Source organism: Polypterus senegalus, chromosome 1, assembly GCF_016835505.1.
Source record: "Polypterus senegalus isolate Bchr_013 chromosome 1, ASM1683550v1, whole genome shotgun sequence".
Classification (NCBI taxonomy): Eukaryota; Metazoa; Chordata; class Cladistia; order Polypteriformes; family Polypteridae; genus Polypterus; species Polypterus senegalus.
In genome coordinates this window covers 216,601,916-216,622,536 of record NC_053154.1, presented here as the reverse complement: position 1 = coordinate 216,622,536, position 20,621 = coordinate 216,601,916, and the positions used below count along the sequence as shown (strand labels likewise).

Below are 20,621 nucleotides of genomic sequence, written 5' to 3'. Positions count from 1 at the left end.
TAGTGTTTAATGTAGAATATTTGATGGGTAAGAAAAAAGTTGTTATTTTATGAGCAAATATGTACAGTATGATTTGTAATATTTGTCACTGTATTTTTTTATTACTTTTAGCCAGCATGCAGTTGTAAAAAAACTAGGCTCTAAACATGAAAGAAAAAGACCCTAGTGTCATATAGCATTCTTTTATTTCCTTATACTGTAAAGAATACTTTTATGTAAAAAAGTATGTTGCCTACTACTATCTTATAACATTTTCTGATTGATAATAAACAAAAAAACTGACATTTTTCCATTTCCATTTACTTTTTTTAGGAGCATTGCTTTTAACTCCAGAGATCACTGTAGCATTCTTAAAGTTATAATGTATTATTACATTTTATTTAATTACAGACATCTGCATAGACCAGCAACAAGGAAAATACATACTGTATATGATACATATATTTACCTGCTCACTATATAAAAATAACATGTTCATCAAAACAATTAATTGTTTCATATTCATTGTGAAAACCGAATCTGAGCTTAGCCCTCCATGGCAGACAAAACTTTTTTATTCTTCAAATTATCCTGTATTTACAGATCAATAGCTGTGCTAAGGAGAGGTTTACCTTTACTGGGTTCATCATATTACCATGGCTTTCACTTAAACCTTGTTCTTATACTTTCCTAATAATTTAATTTTTCACAAAAAAGCTCTAAAAATCATGTTGAATCAATGTACTAATAAAACTATTTTCAATATGCAAGACTACTGTAATGTCTTTTTACATGAGGTAGGATAAAGCAGAATACTTCTTTCCCTCCCAGGCAACACAACCATATGATAATTAGCACAATACAATTGTTAGTTGTTGAAATCCTGGGTCCTCCCTTTGTGGAGTTTGCATGCTCTCCCCATGTCTGCGTGAGTTTCCTCCTGGTGCTCCAGTTTCCTCCCACAGTCCAAAGACATGCAAGGTTAGTTGCATTGGCGATCCAAAATTGTCCGTTGTGTGTACTTGGTGTGTGCGGTGAGCTAGCGCCCTGCCCGGGGTTTGTTTTTGCCTTGCGCCAATTGTTGGCTGGGATTGGCTCCAGCAGACCCCCGTGACCCTGTGTTAGGATATAGCAGGTTGGAAAATGACTGACTGACTGAATTTCAAAATATAAGCAGCAGAAAATCTGAATTAACAGTAAAAAAAAAAAAACTTCTGCCAACATTTAACCTACAAAGGTTATAGCAGCACCATGGCACAGTGGTTGGTGCTGCTGTCTCATGGTTCAGTGTCTTGGCTTCAACTCCCATATCTAGTTGCTGTCTGTGTCGTGTATTCAAGTTCTCCCCATTTCTGGGAGGGTTTCTTCTGGGTACATGTCTCCAAAAGCATGCAAGTTAGATTAACTGGAGATTTCAAATTAAGTTAGTGCGAGTGCGAGCCCACTTTCTGGTTTGTGGTTACTGCTGTCAACTGTGGTCATAAACTATATAAAACAAGTTTCAGAATGAATAAATGTATGCCCGAATATTACAACAACAAGAAAAGGTCACAGGTGCAATAATAAGGTACACAAAATAACTTTGGATGCTGAATGTTTTCTGTCAGGGGCAAAGTAAAGGAAAATATGTCTTTTTATACAAAGAGGTGAATACAAAATAATTTGGTGTATTGACACAGACATTGCTGTTAAAATGAGGGCCTATTTCATACATAAAGACCTAAATGTTATTTATTTTAATATGTATTACCATTTAATATAATCATCTATCACGTATTGGTATGTCATTTATGGACTATCCATATTCTCCATTTCAAAAATAATTCAATCCTCTAAATTTTAAATAATCAATACTATTTTATAGTACAACATCTTGATTATTTCAAAACACCTGGAAGACAAAATGATTTAAAAAGCTTACTTTGTTCTACAGGGAAACCTTTTTCTTATTTGTGGCTTCCCAAATATTTTGAGCACCTCTAACATGCATTTCTGATGAACTACATGAGCTGACAAGCATCATCATTAGAACAGGACTATTTGGACTGTTTATTGATCCATTCTTGGATAAGCTGATTGGCAATGGCTGTACGTGGTGGCACCCAAAATGGTATGATTCCAGCTTCTTGTTCACGAGGAAGTTTTTTTCGTTCAAGGGCTCTCTTGATCTCATCAGCAGTAAACCAACGTGCATCTTCCAGCTCTTGATCATTAACTGTGATCTGACGAATGAGCACATAAAGTGAAATTAAAATGCTAGATTAAATTACTTATGTAATAAACACATGATGGGAATACATCACATTAATTTTAAATCAGTATTTCCACTTTAGCCTGTGAAGGTAAATTCAATCAATGTTCTTGTCTCTCCCAACACATGTAACTGGATCTGTCAATATAATTTGCATATCAAGTTTTTGTGACCGAATAACTGGAAGGTCAATAACCAATTGATAAATGTTTAATGAAAAATAAGATCTTTAAAATCCATTGACCTGAAAGAGATCTGCTTATTTAGATACTTTGGAATCTTGCACAAAGGTAAATACCTCAGATCTTCTTCCATTGTGACAAATCCTAGGCCTATTACAAACATGCTCATTTAGTTTTAACATTGGTCCTTATAAGAATATTTTGAAATTTTTCAAAAGTAAACTTTTTTTAAAATAACTGAGTATTTTAGCAATCATAATATCAAACAAATAAAGTTTCTTTTTGAGAAGATGCCTATTTATTGCAACACTAAAATTTTCTGTTGTGAAATCTTATATCTTGATATCACGGTGAGCATAACTTTAATAAATAGATACTATGTCATGCAGTGCCACAAGCATCTAAATGTGGGAAGCACACAGCACAGTTCTAAAATCAAATGTGGCTCACCAAGAAACTTTTAGCCAGACTCACTTTCTTGTGAAAGTACCATAGGAAGGCATGTTTGTATTTTCTGCATTGAAATGCAGAAATGACTAAAGGAACATTGTCAATTTCACATACAATGAGCAAAGTGAAGCTGCCTGCAGCATTTCAACTGTATATAAACCTATGCATGTAAATAAGCAGGATGTTTATAATCCTTATTTACCTATATTTCATGCTAGTAGCTCTCATGTAAAAGATGCTGGTGCACTCCTGGTTCTAAACTGCTTTACTTTCAGACTTGGCAAAATGAAAATAAAATCTAAGAAAATCATTTATATTTATATTTTGTACATAAAGCAAAGGCAATTTCTGAGAGACTAAATACTAAAATGAAATTCAATTAATTTATTCAGATTAATCCATATAAAGAAAAGATCATTTTTGCTGTATTTCATGAAACTATAATAGTCAGATACTGTTAAATTATTAATCATGGAAGAGATATGTTTTGTTTGATTTCACCTGTGACTTTTCTGCACTAACGGTTGCATGGCACGCTATCATCAGAGAGCTGTTTGGAAAGGGCCAGTGCTGGGATCCAGTGTACCAAAGAGATTCAATCTCCAACCCAACTTCTTCTGCCACTTCTCTTCGTACAGTCTCCTCTACAGTCTCGCCTGCAGGATTGATCAGAGTCAGAAGAGATCATACATAAGAAAAGATGTACTCTAATACCCTCTTTTTAAATGGCTTCTACAGTGGTGCTTGAAAGTTTGTGAACCCTTTAGAATTTTCTATATTTCTGCATAAATATGATCTAAAACATCATCAGATTTTCACTCAAGTCCTAAAAGTAGATAAAGAGAAACCAGTTAAACAAATGAGACAAAAATATTATATTTGGTCATTTATTTATTAATGAAAATAACTGAATATTACATATTTGTGAGTGGCAAAAGTATGTGAACCTTTGCTTTCAGTATCTGGTGTGACCCCCCCTTTACAGCAGTAACTGCAACTAAACGTTTCCGGTAACTTTGATCATTCCTGCACACCGGCTTGGAGGAATTTTAGCCCAATCCTCCGTACAGAACAGCTTCAACTCTGGGATGTTGGTGGGTTTCCTCACATTAACTGCTTGCTTCAGGTCCTTCCAAAACAATTCTATTGGATTAAGGTCAGGACTTTGACTTGGCCATTCCAAAACATTAACTTTATTCTTCTTTAACCATTCTTTGGTAGAACGACTTGTGTGCTTAGGGTCGTTGTCTTGTTGCATGACCCAACTTCTCTTGAGATTCAGTTCATGGACAGATGTCCTGACATTTTCCTTTAGAATTCTCTGATATAATTCAGAATTCATTGTTTCATCAATGAAGGCAAGCCGTCCTGGCCCAGATGCAGCAAAACAGGCCCAAACCATGATACTACTACCATCATGTTTCACAGATGGGATAAGGTTCTTATGCTGGAATGCAGTGTTTTCCTTTCTCCAAACATAATGCTTTTCATTTAAACCAAAAAGTTCTATTTTGGTTTCATCTGTCCACAAAGCATTCTTCCAATAGTCTTCTGGTTTGTCCACGTGATCTTTAGCAAACTGCAGACGAGCAGCAATGTTTTTTTTGGAGAGTAGTGGCTTTCTCCTTGCAGCTCTGCCATGCACACCATTGTTGTTCAGTGTCCTCTTGATGGTGAACATGAACATTAGCCAATGTGAGAGAGGTCTTCAGTTGCTTAGAAGTTACCCTGGGGTCCTTTGTGACCTCGCCAACTATTACACAACTTGCTCTTGGAGTGATCTTTGTTCGTCGACCACTCCTGGGGAGGGTAACAATGGTCTTGAATTTCCTCCATTTGTACACAATCTGTCTGACTATGGATTGGTGGAGTCCAAACTCTTTAGAGATGGCTTTGTAACCTTTTTCAGCCTGATGAGCATCACAAACTCTTTTTCTGAGGTCCTCAGAAATATCCTTTGTTCGTGCCATGATACACTTCCACAAACATGTGTTGTGAAGAGCAGACTTTGATAGATCCCTGTTCTTTAAATAACACAGGGTGCCCACTCACACCTGATTGTCATCCCATTGATTAAAAACACCTGACTCTAGATTCACCTTCAAACTAACTGCTAATCCTAGAGGTTCACATACTTTTGCCACTCACAAATATGTAATATTCAATCATTTTCCTCAATAAATAAATGACCAAGTATAATATCTTTGTCTCATTTGCTTAACTGGTTTCTCTTTATCTACTTTTAAGACTTGAGTGAAAATCTGATGATGTTTTAGGTCATATTTATGCAGAAATATAGAAAATTCTAAAGGGTTCGCAAACTTTCAAGCACAACTGTATTTTTAATAGCCAAGACATAGCAGGTTTCTACTGTAAGATACATGATGCTCAGTAGGACTATGAAATCTAATTTTAGTCACAGGAGTTTAGTAACAGGAAAAAGAGACATCCTTATTTAATGACAACAGCAATTTCTTGCAAATTGGAAAAACTGATAGTATAATCTAAGTGATTTTTTAGTCTACCAAGATGGGCTTACTATACGCCTTTCTGTTTAGTCAAAAAGAAAGAAGGGAAAAAAACTTTCAAATGTTAAAAATAAATGGTGTTACTTCAGTAGTCCTGTGTGATTCATTCACGGACTCAACATGTATTTTCTTCATTTGTGCAGAACTTAAACAATGGATTACCTTACCAATATCACAGAATCCGGCAAGAGCGCTATACATCCCTTTGGGAAACGACTTCTGTCGTGCTAGAAGGCAACGAGTTCCATCTGAAACAAGGCTGATTACAACTGGAGCCATCTATTGGGAGTAAAAGATAATCTTATAATGAAGTGACTTGGCTCAGAAAAAAGCTAGTGATGTTCAAAGTGCATTATCAAAAAGCTTGGTATCTTAAATTATTATTTTGTTGTGCTTTTTCCAATGAAGTTGTAGCAGTAATAGGGCAGATATTCTTTTTGATTTATAAAGAAATTAAGCAAACTTCACAATAAATAATAAGTACTCTTCAAGTCTACAAAGTCCCTACCAGACTGACTGGGATAGAATTCTAATTTGGGGAATATGAAAAATGGGTAAAAAGTATTAGGTACTACTGCATAATAAGGGGTCTGGCATGAGAAATGGGAATACAAGTGAACACATCCTATTCCACAACCAGGCAGAATACATAATTGGCTAAAAGGATAATTAAATTATGGTTTAACAGAGCAAGCCAAAGAGTGGCATGCTGTGATGGTGCTGCTCCTGTTCCATGCTCCCTCTTCCAGATTTGGGAGCCCTCGAACCCAACACCGTCCGTTATGTAACTGGATTAACTGGCAGATGGGAAGCACAGAAAAAAAAAAGGCGCAGCTAGCTAGATTGGTGCCAGACATTTTGATAGAACCCACCGACCCAAGCCAGAGGAAGACATTTAGAGACTGAACTTTTAAATGGACATTTATTTATTGATTGATTTTATTGGTATTTTAAAGCTCTTAATCTTTTAATGTCTTGCTTTTAACAAAGGGGGGCTTGGGTTGGTTTTAGTGCTTTTATTTTTTTAGTGTAGTGTCAGAGCCAGGCTGCGGACCTGGGCCGCCAGTTGCACTGGGTTGGTAGTGGTATGGTGCCTTCCTATGCAACTGGTGGATTAAGGGGGGAGGAATGTGGTATAGCGGGTCCATGGCTCTGAGTGAAAGGCCAGTTTTTTTAAAATAAATAATTGCCATACTCACAGCTTAAGGACGGGGCGTGGTATTGTGGCCGGAGCGGTTCCTGGGCATGATTTGGACTTGGGTGTTTCTGCACTGAAGTGCACAGGTACGGAATCGCCCATGTCCGTAACTGGTACCGGAAGCTGCTAATCACCACACCTGTGCCACGTCCTCATTATAAATAGGAGAAGCGCGAGTGCAGAGGGGAAAACAAGAAAAAGATCGGAGATCGGCGGTTAATGGAAAGAAGGAGACAAGAGGTGCAGAGAGCCGATGTGGGAGTGGGTGAGTGAAAGCAGGCTCACTGGTGAATGCAGGCAGGTGGGAGGAGAGAGCCTGAGGAGGAGTATTAGGCAGACACTCAGTAGGGGCAGCAGGAAGCGATCGCTCCAGCAGGACAATCTCAGGAGATGGAGTGACCAGCATAGTGGACAACTCGCTGTGGAAGGCAGCAGCAGTCAGGGAGTCTTGGGAAAGTGAACCCCAACCTGAGCGCCCTGGCCATTGGGGGAACCCGAGTCTTAGTCTGGTGGATGAGCTGTATGGAGCCAGGGTTTGGAAGGCTACCGTACCAGTGTAGAAGGTAGCTGCACCTGCAGGTAGGGCAACTCCCCTATTGCAGGGCCTGTACAGGAGAAGCAGTGGAGCTACCAGCTATAAGAAGGCAAGGGGTTTTTAAAAAGGGGACTGCTTTCAGCCATTGTTTTTAACCTCATTTTAATTGGATTTATTTATTTGGATTGTTTTAACCTCCACTTTTATTATTTATTTATTGGAAGCCCTGCACTTTGGACACTGTTTTTAGTTTATTTTGATTTTTGTTTAATAAAAGCACTTCCTCACTTTTTGCACCATCCCCTTGCTCAGTTTGATTTGTTCCCATCAGACCAGCTCATCCAGTTACATTACCGATGGTGTTGGGTTCAAGGGTTCCCAAAGCTGGAAGTAGGAGCATGGAGCGGGACCAGCAACGTCACTCAAGCTTAGACTAACTAATGATCTTTGAAAGACTCAGATATAATTCTGTATACAGTTTTTGTCTCCATATTACAAGACAGGCATAATATACAGCACTATACAATGTACTAAAACAAGCTTCTCTACTAATTGCAGAACTATAAGGTTTAAGCTAGGTAGAAAGCTAAAGGAAATTAATCTTTTCATTTTAGGTAATTAAAGACTAATAGGAGACATGAAAGAAGAATTTAAAACAATAAGGTGATTAAAAAAGTTGGCAGCCTATTATTTTAAAACCTCTTTACATGGGTAAGGGAAATTAGTTACATTTACTGTAATTAAGAGTATATTTGACACAACTATTTAAAGTACATTCAAATACAACTTTATAAAGCATACCTACTAGTTATTATAAAGAGGCCAAATGTTTTAGTTGTTTTTTGACCAGTGTGATCTATGTGACTTTAATTGTGATAGGACTGTTGGTGCCACACAATATAGTTCCTGCATCTTGGAAAGACGATTTTCACACTCTAGAGTTTACCAAGAATGTTGCAATAAACAATAACATTTGGGAAATGACAGTTCAGTCAGGAACATGTCAAGATTTGTTCAAACTAACATAAAGATCATAAATGTTCAAATAATAGCTCTTTACAACAGTGGTTTGCAGAAAGAGGGCATCTCTGAAGGTAAAATGTGTTGAACATAGAATCAAATAAGCTACACAAGCATTACACCATGTTAGGTTCCTCTTCTCTCAGCTAAGAACAGGAAGATAGGGCTACAGTCAGTATGTGATCAATGAAACTAGATGGCTAAAGGTTACAAAAAGCACCCTGGTTCAAAGAATTTCTGATGTGACATGTAGATGGGAGTGTCACAATTTGGCATAAACAGCACAAACATGCGGATCTATTTTGTATCAAGCTAGTTAGGGGTATTTTGGGTTAGAGTGGGGAATATTTTTTGGAACACACAAGGGATCTTACTACCAAATGGCCATGTGTTGAACGTCACAGCATACTTAAGCATTATTGGTGATCAGGTACATCCCTTTATTTTTTTTCAAATTGATACTTCCAGCAGGATAATGAACTGTGTCATAAGGCACACATCATTTCAAGCTGTTTCCACAATCTTCACAGTGACTATATTTTAGTCCAGTTGCCTGCACAATTCCCAGATCTCATACCAACACATCCTCTTGGGGTGATGTGGAATGAAAGGTTTGTAGCTATGAATATGTGGCTGAAAAACCCTTTAGTACCTGCATGAATTCAGGCTGTTCTGGATGCAAAAGGGACTCAACCCAAGACCTAATAAAGTGGCCAATGAGTCTATTTCTTAATACAGAAGAATGTAAACATATGGAGAAGTTACCTAATAATATAGTTGAAAGTGCAGCATTGGGGACTGTCAAGACTTGATCTGGCATGAGTTTGGAAGTGTTAGACAAATAAGAAATTGATGGACTTCATTGGGTTGAATGGTAATACTGTATATTCACTTATATTTCCGTATCCAAATAATAATAATCAATTCTTGGGGTCATCTGAAAAAGTTGAAATACTAGATAATTTACCTGTGGATAATAGATATTTCCATTGGACTTGCAGATTCTCTGGCTACCTGCCCGGTTGCGCTCTGTTGGCTTGCCACTTTGGCTACAGTATTGATGTGTTTGGTGCCATCGAAGCAGGGCTTGGCTCTGAAAGAAAGCAATTAATAAATACCAGCAACAACCTTGTCTCTTTATTGGGGTTTTCATCTCTGCTCTTTTTTTCTTGAATTTTAGGAAGCCACAGTCATTGAAGCAAGGTTTCAATGAGCATCTACCAGAAAGATAAATCTTACAGTACCTCAATATTATTTTATTCTTTTAAACATAGTCACACTTTCTCCTACTTCAACTTTCCTTTAAATGATTTATACTTATGATAAATGATACTGTATCTTTTACAGTCAGATATCAGGTACCACAGTTTACAGATTTCACTTAATTAGATATTAAACAAAACAAAATATCAAAGAACAAAACCTACATCTAAAAAAAATCTAGCGCACAATAAGATATTGCATACCCGAAACACTAGAGGGATATCCTGTCTCCTCAAAAGAAAGAATGCTTTCCTTAGTTCAACAAAGGTTCCATGGAAATGGTGGTCCAAGTCATTCATCTCTAATATCCCTGAAATTTTTAATAGATTAAAATGCATTCTCCAAATTAATGGAACACTCTTAACCCTGTTTTAACACACTTTACATGCCCACTTACACACCTTTAATATGGCAGCTTCAAACTAATGGTACATCACTCTAATCTGAGGATTAAATATCATCAATGTCTCAGATACACCTTTACTTCCTGTTGATGATTTCCTTCTCTAAATTAAAAACATCACTTTGGTTTATAATGATGATTATTGTGTTGATAATATGGATAAGTTAGAAGAATATTTAAGCATATTTTACAGCAAATTGCCTCATCAAGCCTAATTACAAAGGCCATGGGTAACAAACAAGCTTTTACCAAGGTCCAGAGCAAACTGCGTCTCACTGTCCTGTGAACACCCAATCAACACCGATGTCTCCAAAATATTGTCACTCTGGCCCAGCTTTCCCAGAATGCCTTTAACATCTGCAATAAACAATTTAGAAATATGAAGAGCATCAGGTAGGTGAAAGCTATAACAGATGTGATAAACCTAATGCCAATATAAAATCCAAGTCAATTATTTACTTTAATAAACTGCATTTTACATTATGTGCTAAGAAATACATGAAGTACTTCGTTAGAACAGGCTTTGGTATAATTTCAAACAAAACAACACTTTCCAATCTGTTCTCCAAAAAAAACCACATTTTGTATTTGTTACATAACAGCTCTCGATTTATGAACTTGAGGTCCTTGGGAGATATAAATAATACAAATATAATGTGTTGGCCTTTATCCTAATTTATTTTGTGAACATAATTTTATAAACATAATACAATTCAGACTTAAACTGGCCTAGATGTTTTGTTTGCTACACATCTGCAATTATTTAAACACATTATGTCTTGTGCTGTACAATATATAGGAAAAAAATAATTCATCATTAAATATTCTTCATTTTTTCATTTCAGATTATGATGCTTTAAATGATAGACTGAAGTGCTAGGTGACTTTACTGGTTACTAACAAAAATTAATGTTAATCATACAATTATAACAGACCTGCAACTAAAAACCTTCTAGACTGCAAATCTTACTTTACTAAAACTCTTTTCTTAAGAATTATACTGACTAATAAAATGATAAGAAAATGACATTAATACTCTATACAAAAATTTGTCAGTTTTATCATTTAACCACAACATTACTTAATAATTTTATTGCTATATACTTCTTTTATGTTGCCACCAAATAAATGCTGCAGTGTACACTTTAAAGAATTACTACATTCTACTGGCAGTTACTCTATTGTCTTTTTAACAATGCTGTTTCCAGCTTTTTGTAGATACACAATTAAGCCTACATTCATTGCAGCCTAATATGTATTGTATGATTACTAATATTGCAAAAGTACACTGAACAAATAAAAAAGATACTAAAAATTTTTTTGAAATTAGGTGCCTTTAAGATGTGGGCTCTATTGGGCTTCACATGATCTTTTTTTAGATAAGAGTCTACTCAGTAAGTACATGCACTTTCAATAGTCAACAGAAAAAAATAAGCAAAAGAAATGCTTGGCATGTCAGAAATTCAGTAACTGCATGCTATTAAAATGCTCTTCTACAATGCTACACTAATGCAAGTTAGCTTTTATTTCAATAATAAATGAATTAATCTCACCATAAATTAAAAATTCACCCTCAAGCACACATTTTGTACTTTATTTAAGGTATTTTTTATTAGTTGTAAACTTGGTCATAGTACAAACCAACAAACTTAATACCAGCTACCAAGACCAAGACTAGGAAGTTCTGGTTCTGGTCATGTAACTTGCCCAAGATCAAGCTTACTTATATAATGTACAGTACAGGCCAAAAGTACAGCACTCCATCATTCTCCTTCTTGGTCAAATAGCCCTTACACAGCCTGGAGGTGTGTTTGGGGTCATTGTCCTGTTGAAAAATAAATGATCGTCCAACTAACCTGACTTCTGCACAACACAACTGCTGGTCCCAACCCCATTGATAAAGCAAGAAATTCCACTAAATAACCCTGATAAGGCACACCTGTGAAGTGAAAACCATTTCAGGTGACTACCTGTTGAAGCTCATCGAGAGAATGCCAAGAGTGTGCAAAGCAGTAATCAGAGTAAAGGGTGGCTATTTTGAAGAAACTAGAATATAAAACATGTTTTCAGTTATTTCACCTTTTTTTTTAAGTACATAACTCCACATGTGTTCATTCATAGTTTTGATGCCTTCAGTGAGAATCTACCAATGTAAATGGTAATGAAAATAAAGAAAACACATTGAATGAGGAGGTGTGTCCAAACTTTTGGCCTGTACTGTATTTCTTATTTCAATTTCTTTGCCTTAAGACATATTAACTATAATAATTTTACTAACAACTAATATTAGGTCAGAAATATCTGCTGTGCGTGTGCTAACCTGGCCAAAGAAAGCCCCTTGTACCTACTTCCCGTTATACTTACCTGCAGCCGCAAACAAAGGTGCAGAATATCCTTCATGTCCCTCCTTCTGAAGGAGTGGTGAAAGATTATGGAACAGTAAGAATTTCCCTGAAGCCTGTGCTTTACTGCAGGCATCATCATCCTCTTTCAGAACAGTCAGGAAGCTACAGATCAGTGAGAAGAAGACCAACACATTTATGATATACTCATATGCGAATTTTGCAGATTTTAACATATAATTAGAAATTATAAACATAAAGTTAACAAAATCAGATAAAGAATTGGATAATGACAGGAAATAGGTAAACTGTAACAAGTTTCATGTGGATTGGCAGACATAATATTTTCAGCTCTTGGCTCAATATTTTGGAAATTTCAGGTGGAACTGATGGGCTATGTTTTGTTGCATGATCTGTTTTCATCAGCACTTTCATGTTCTAAAATCTAGACATAGTGTGGAGGCAATTAAGAAAATTACCAGATTGCTGCATCAGATATCCACGTAGCATAGTATGTAGGATAGGTAGTATGATTCAGAAATAGTAATGATAATCAAGATGATAATGAACATTGCACCGGTCTAACCTCACAGAGTATTGTGCACTTTAGTCACCAACAGTAGACCGCAAAGTGACACTATTTAAAGAGTCTGAATTGGGAAACTCAGTCCTGGATCAAAGAAGATAAATTACAAGTAAAGCCTGGAGATCCTTAATCTATAAAGCTTGTAAAATTATTTCCAGGACATGTAGTTTGGTGAGGGGTGATTTGTTGCTGAAGGATCCCCAAAGATTTTCCTTGTGAATGTGCTGTAATGAAGATTATTGCACAAATTACAAACTGGGCCTAACATGGGCAATAACTGAGAAATTCCTGAAAACCCATCTCTCTATTATAAAAAAAAAATCTTGGAAGGCTTGGAAGGAGATGATACGTGATTTTCTCAGAGACACTTCAACGTCCTGCGAGACATGGCAGTGAGACAAAAAGACAGCTGCTGTACAGGCTTTTAAAAGATCAACGTGCAGTGCGACAAGCAGAACAAGCAGCTCAGCAGCAGCAATCCAGCAGCTGATCCGACCACAACTCCATCGTGCATTCAGATTCACAACGCCCCGGGGCGGGGGTTATTGGGGAGGAGGTGGGCAAGCAAACCGAGCAGGGGGCAAAGCACCCTAGTGATATAACATTATCACAATGCTTTTGATAATAGTATAATTTTTTACATATTACGATATGCTAAATATTATAATGTTACTCTATCATGTACTGTATATTATTTAATTTCCTTGTACAGTCACATTCCTCACTCCTCCCTCTTGAAAAAAGGTGCAGAACCATTAGCACTTGCACCAGTAAATTCTCTGACAGCTTTATACACAGATCATAATGTTAATGAGCAGACAATCATATCACATATGGTAACATATATACATGCTATATAAAAAGTAATAAATAAATACAGTTTTGTTCATATTGCACATACCCTATATGTTGAGTTCAATGTGTGTGTGTGTATATATACAGTATATGCATTTTTTTGGTATTTTTTTATTGTCACTGTTTTAATGAAACAAGCAAGAAATAATTTCATTGCACTATGTACATAAAACAATAAACTTGAAATGGTACTTAAAAACATGCAAAACCAACAAAACCAAATATAAATGTGCTGAACCACTGATACTGACTTCAACACATTAATTTTACAACCTGCACAACAAAACAGTACTACAGTATTTATCATGCCAAAGTGTGCTCTTGCCTTAAGAATATCAACTTTGTATTTTTAGCATCTTTTTTGATTGGATCTACATTGTTAATGCCTTTGAGAATTTTGAAGTCTTCTCTGCTTAACAATAAACAGGTTTAACTCTGTAAAATCTGATAGAGTATGACACATCCCTTAAATCCAGGGATGCACTGCACTGCTTAACAGTGATTGAAAAAAGTGAGTCTCATTTTTTAATTTATCCAGTCTACAGTAGTTCACGTCTGGTATTTCAAGGCCCCTCTTTGTCCTTTCAGGAATGGCATTATTACTGCCACTCACCCTGTGAAACCTGCAGCACAAAGTCTCCTCTTCACAGTAGAAGCTGAAACTTGTTTTTTTGACCACTCTTAAGCTGTGCTCAAAGCTATTGTGCTGTGAGGTGCCTATCATGCCAGCTAGTGACACTCAGAAACTTGTATTTTGATTGGGTTCTAACTTTGGGACTGCCAGATCTCTTCCTAGCAGAGTTTCTTCCAGTTTCCAATTGCCTCTGGGTTGTGTAGGACCCTTAGATTTTTTTGCAGTTTCTCAAAATGAAAAACCTACACTTCTTAGGGTAATAGTACTCTTGTCTCTTTTCATTTGTTAGTTGCCATTATCTCTGGAATATTGCCCAAGTAGTACTTCAGAGTTTGTACTAACACAGTTTGTTACAGCTCTGCAGAGGGTTTTTAATTAATCAACAGAATTTGGGACAGCTGTGCAAATTGTTTGTTTCAACTTGCAAGACTTACTTTACTTTAATTGCTGCAGAACATGTGTAGGTTGTAATCTATTAGTTGTTCCCTAAAGAATGCCCATTTATAATATTCTGATATTTCCTTTTTTCAATTTTTGCTAACCTAAATGTTAAATTTTAATCTCTGGCAGTTTAATGTTTACCTTTTCACCATTTTAGGTCATTTATTGGATTTCAACTGATTAAATTTGAACAAAAAATGAAGGTGTTCTAAAACATTTGAACAGTAATGCACATTGAACAGTTTTAACAATATCTAGCCCAAAATTTTATTTGCCCTTTAAATTTCTTACATATACATTCTGTTTATGTTATACCATAACAAATTCACCCTATGTACAAGCAAGATGGGTCCTGAATGCCCTCAACAACTTGGTAACGTGGGACTGAAGTTTAAACCAAAGAAGTCAAGAATCATGGTGATCAGAAATGGGAAACAGACCAGCAAGTTCCAACTCCAGGTCCAGAGGGAAGTTGTACCAGGAAAACACAAGACTTGACTCTTCCTGCATGGTCAATAACAGCAGTCGAAGGAATCGTGACCCAAGTGAACACACGTCTTCTCAGATGGCTTGGAATTCCACCAAGCTTCATGTGAGCATGGCTATATATCAGGTCTGGCCAACTGTAGCTACCCTCATCATCAGTGATCGAGGAGTTTAAGGTGGCAAAATGCATGGCTTTATTGATGTATAGACAATCTAGCAACAGAAAAGTCAGAGGTGCAGGCATCACCACAAGATCTGGACATAAATGGGCAGCAGACACAACTTTTGCACAGGTGGAATGTATGCTGAAGCTAAAGGATGTCATTGGGAACCTCTACTTGGAGTGACAAGGGCTTGGAACCACCCATTTCCTGCAATGGGGAAAAGCAAAAGAGAATTATGATCCAAGCTGAGTTCTGATACCTGGAGGAGGAAGGGCAAAGGGCAAGGGACACATAACTTGGATCAAAAGGAGCCTGGAAGAAGTGGGACCTACCAAAAGGGAAGATTGCATGGCCAGAACTTTGGAGGATGGCGCCCATCCATATTTCTTTCAAGCTCCGATCAGTGTACAATACTCTGCAAACATCAACTAACATGTACAGGTGGGGAATGATTGAGGACCCACTGTGCAAGCTATGCAGGAATAGACGCACGCTGACACACATACTGGAGGAGTACAAGATTGTGCTTAGCCAGGGAAAATATAGATGGCACCATGTCAAGATTCTCAGGGTACTGGAAGATATTTTGGAGCTGGAGAGATGGAAAAATCATCTAGCCCACGTGAGTAAAGGCCCATCCATCCAGTTCATCGTTGGGAGAGAAGCCACCCTTCCCCTAGAAGAGCCTTTTGCAGCTGGCACGATCATTGGAGATGAGGGTGGACCTGGGTAGGAAGCTATATTTACCACAGGCTGTTCAAACAAATCTAAAGCCAGATATTCAATCCATGCAGGCGGCAGAGTGGTAGCACTGCTGCTTTGCAGTAAGGAGACTGTGGGTTCGCTTCCCGGGTCCTCCCTGCATGGAGAGAACATTAAGAAGAAAAAGGCTAGCTATATAAATGTAAAAAAATATTATTATAGTCATATGGTCAAAGGGGGTGAAGAGGATCATCCTGATAGAACTGACTGTTCTGTGGGACGATGGATGTGAAGAGGCCTTGGAGAAGAAGGTCACCCAGTATCAGGATTTGGTCCAACAATGCAGGGACAAAGTGGGTCATGTGTGGCTATTTTCAGTCACGGTAGATTGCAGAATCTTGGCACAATCAATGTTACATCCCTGGGAACAGAAGGAAGGGAAAGGAAAGTATCTGCTTGAAGGTTGGGAGAGGCAGCAGAAAGAGCCTCCTGTTGGATCTGGAGTAGGTAGGAGTAGATGAGCTGGAAGCCAAGAGAAGATAGGCAGTGATTGGCCAACACTGCCAACCCACCAACTGGAGGATGTTGTGCTATAGGGTCTAAACATCCAATTAAAGTTGGATGCCACCTGACGATATCTTTTCCTGGATGAAGGCGTCAGTCACAAAAGGTGACTGAACGTTTGGGCACTAGATGTATTCGATATTGCGCATTGCTTAGATGATAAAAATGTTGTGTCAACATAAACCACTAAATCTTTTTCAAAGGTTGCTTCTTTTAGGACAGTATTTCCTATCTTGAATTTATAACAGAGGTTCTTTTGGCCCACATGCAGCACTTTGCACTATTCCACATTAACTCTTTCAGGGCTGAGGTCGACTTTTGTCAAAAGGAGTAGCTGACGATGGTAATCAACTGTAAACTGTGACAAAACCAACTGTTACATTGGACTCTCATTTCAAATGCTAGAAGCAAAGCTAGATTTGACCAAGATTCCCTGCGCTCACGTGAATAGCAAGGCACACACAACGGCAATAATGGCACTGACATATGGCAAGAGATCAAAACGAATGAAAAGCAAAATACTCCGTGGAAGACGTCTTGTCTATTATCGCTGAACTGGACTATAACTTGTCTGACTCAGATTTTGATACAAGCGATCGAAAACGAATGTGAGATTCCAGCTTCAGCTGATAGGTCCCCAGCTAGTTGTGGTACTGACAATGTTCGCCAGGGTGGACTGCCACCTAACAATGATAAGAGGTAGAAACAGATTGTAATGCACTGTGACCATGACCACCGTCGCTGCTGTCCCAGTTATGTGAAGACAGCCTGGCAGCAACCCTGCCACTCATTCTTGGCAAACTAGCAACCACAGCATGCATTAACAAATGTTTTATGTTGGTTTCTGTGTGAAACCATCTTTTTTTGGAAAAAATATTTAGCCCTCAAAGAGTTAAACTGACTCTTCCAAGTTTTTGCCCAGTTCTAAAACTTGTCCATGTTTTCTTGAATTGTCTTCTCAATGTCTGCCATTTCCTTCAATTTTGGTTACACAACATTTATGTATGGAATATCCAAGCATCCAGAATTTCAATATAGTCGTATCCTCTGAACACCCCTGCTTCAAATATACCTTTTCACTAAAGGTATTATTCTATTATATGCCAGCCACAAAGTTCTCTATTAACATCTTTGCTCATTTTCCTAAACTTCCCCCATTACAAAGACTTAGTTACACAGTACTAACATTGTTAATGGAACTGTATAATAGCAGTGTCATTAAATGTAACTGTTGGCAAAAACACAAAATACAGTAGTGTTTGTAAACACTCTACTGTATTATACTGCTTTTGGTTTGCTGAAAAACTGCCAAAGGTGATAACAAAAGTTGTGGAAAATAAAAGAAAAAGAAAGGCACTTTACCGCATCTGAGAGACATAGCTGGAGCAGCACCGAACTAATGGGTGTCCATAAAGAAACAGTGAAGAGTTAAGTGGCTGTGTGTTTACAGTGGACAACAATTTCCGCCATACAAGGGCCATGAGCTCTAAATAAAAAATGAGAAAACAACCTGAGAACCACATAAAAATAAACTTATGATTTTGTACTAACCTCAGAAGTAAGTAAACACATTTTGTGTTATTTACATAACTGGACTGGGACTATTTGCTTGTTAAGTAGTATTTAGCCTCTCATTAGTAATTATCCCTACAGCTGTACTGAACCCACTTACAACCAGATATTTTAAATACATCCAGTTTATGGCAATCTGACAATTTTATCACAAGAACATCCAGACAAACGATATGTTTACTTTAGTAATGACACTGAAGTGAAATATTTTAACAGATTTAACAAGTCTATTTACATGACAAACAAGTAAATAATGAAACTAGCAGATGTAGCGTTCCACGCATTTACTAGAATCACTAAAGACATTTCTAAGGTCACAAAAGAGTAGAGTTTAATGTACTGTAATTTAAAAAAAATTATAACAAGAACTGAACGAAGTACTTTATGGGTAAAAGCTTTTTAAGGCTGCAAATAAACATACCTGTCAAGTGACTTGATTTAGGATTTGTTCAACTCACGTGGTGCTGTGCCTAAAACAGATAATAGGTTTCTAAGTATTGGTTCGGCCATTTAATAAAGAAATTCACTTAATTCAAATATAAAATAAACAAGAAATGAAACCACTGCATTCAAGGGATATTTTAATATGCGAAAAATAGAAATGTATATTTATGTCTGCACGTAACCGCTGGTTCTGTCGGTGAAATATGCATTTAAATCACTAGACCAAACTTTGATTTTCTTTCACAAAGCCAGAACTTTCAAATACAGCAGGCGTGCAGAGGTTTGTTTGAATTGGTGAACAGGCTGACATGGTGGGAAATTTGTGCTGCAAAAAGTGACAAACTCTGCACAGCCTTCGTGTAAGACCCTTCCGAGAAACAGAAGCTGCACCCGAATATAAAGGCATGTAAGTGCAGACACCATCCCAAAGTCTAAAAACCGATACGTACATATGAAATCACCAGAATAAGAACTGTGTCCGAGTTTTCAACTAAGTGCAACTAACGTGTCGTAAATGTTCAACAAAAACAAGCAAGCGAAGTGAAATGTTTTCTTTAACTCGAGTCAATTCTTCACAGTGAAGTAGGCTAAAGCGCTCGATTACTTTTCTTAGAAATCTACTTCCAAAACAACTATTTTGGGCAAGTCCATTTTTTGTGATGAACGGGTTGCATCGTGAAAATGACTGCTTATTTTTCAAGTAGGGTTTCCTTTCCTTGCGTGCAATTTTGTGTTTAGTTAATACCAAATAATTTAAATGATTTAAGCTGCCCAACTGTTGAACTTGTTGTTTTAACACACATAGTGCAGCAAAATATTTAACAGTCGCTCCCTGTCTGGTATCACAGTCTCGCGCGGACGTATGCGTTAATTCACGTGACAACCAAAGACCTATGCGCGTGCACGCTGGGAACGTATGAAAGAATTTCATTCATTCGCCGCACTTCCGGGTACCGATGTTGCCTCGCAATAAGGAGTCCGACGTTGAAGTCCATTTAGTTCCTTTCGTGGAGTTTGTATATCCTCCTCATGTTACAAGTTCTCTAATTTCTGCACACGCTTTAGTGACATGCAGGTTAAATTAATTGGCAATGCGAAATTGGCCTCTGATGTGCAGGTGTGTGTACAACTGCCTTTTCCCTGGATAAACAGGTTAACAAAATAGATGGATGTGTGTCACCCTGCGAAGGGCTGGTGCAGGTGGAGCTGAAAGGTGGATAATGGTAAACAAGAAGCATTACAGTGTGGCGAGAAAGCAGGCAAACCACCCCACTGTTCCCAAACAATGTAGGAAGGACCAGAGAGGCAGTGGGATCTACCCTACTCATTGACTTCGTTTGTTTATCGTCACCATCCATCCATTATCCAACCAGTAATATCCTAACTACAGGGTCGCGGGGGTATGCTGGAGCCAATCCCAGCCAACACAGGGCGCAAGGCACGAAACAAACCACGGGCAGGGTGCCAGCCCACCGCAGTTATCCTCACCTTTGTGTTTAATTTCTTACAAACCCGTATTTTCTGTATAATTTGGCATTTTTGGCATATGTTCATAGTACTGTGCAAAACTTTTAGACTGCTTAGAATTGTTTGTAAATGTAGTTTTCTGAGTGGTACATGCTTATTTGTCTGCAAAAATGCAATATAACATTAGAATGCATGCAATTAACATTAATACTGTAGTGGCAAGGATTTCTTGCAATCTTTAAAAAAGTACTGATCCCTTTTGAGAACATAATAGCTGATAGGATTGTTATTTTCAGCCATTGCTATTTTCACTTTTTATCCAGTGAGAATTAAGGTCGCGATAGACTTAAGGATGTGCTCTTCATGCTGAAGTTTCTCCACTCAAAAGTGTATAAAGCAGCTTCATGTGTGCTGTTCCTGCTCCCTTGTTGTCTCCCAATGGACTGAAAAACCCATGGATGTAAGATTTAAAATCTCAAGAAGCTGAGTCTGCGAAGGCAGTGAATTGAGCAGAATTGTGACAATGGAGAGATATCGGCACATTCCTAAAAGAAG

The 20,621-nt window shown here is 37.6% G+C and overlaps 1 protein-coding gene across 1 annotated transcript; it reads right to left on the bottom strand.

Annotated features, from left to right (window-relative positions):
- Positions 1-1,070: 1,070 nt before the first annotated feature.
- On the bottom strand, positions 1,071-19,292 carry nudt13 (nudix (nucleoside diphosphate linked moiety X)-type motif 13). Its single transcript, XM_039768995.1, has 10 exons — positions 19,049-19,292; positions 18,577-18,625; positions 17,946-18,069; positions 12,174-12,316; positions 10,059-10,166; positions 9,610-9,716; positions 9,111-9,236; positions 5,558-5,669; positions 3,364-3,518; positions 1,071-2,201 (listed from the first exon to the last, which is right to left on the bottom strand). The coding sequence occupies exons 3-10, from the start codon at positions 18,062-18,064 to the stop codon at positions 2,016-2,018; spliced, it is 1,056 nt and encodes a 351-aa protein (XP_039624929.1). The 5' UTR covers positions 18,065-18,069; positions 18,577-18,625; positions 19,049-19,292; the 3' UTR covers positions 1,071-2,015.
- Positions 19,293-20,621: the final 1,329 nt, after the last annotated feature.

Coding starts and splice junctions, on each gene's coding strand:
- nudt13 (XM_039768995.1), bottom strand. CDS start 18,064: ATGGCCCTTGTATGGCGGAAATTGTTGTCCACTGTAAACACACAGCCA. Junction 12,317..17,945: donor AGCTATGTCTCTCAGATGCG/GTAAAGTGCCTT, acceptor ACTGATCTGTAG/CTTCCTGACTGTTCTGAAAG. Junction 5,670..9,110: donor GAAATATCTATTATCCACAG/GTAAATTATCTA, acceptor TACTCCCAATAG/ATGGCTCCAGTTGTAATCAG.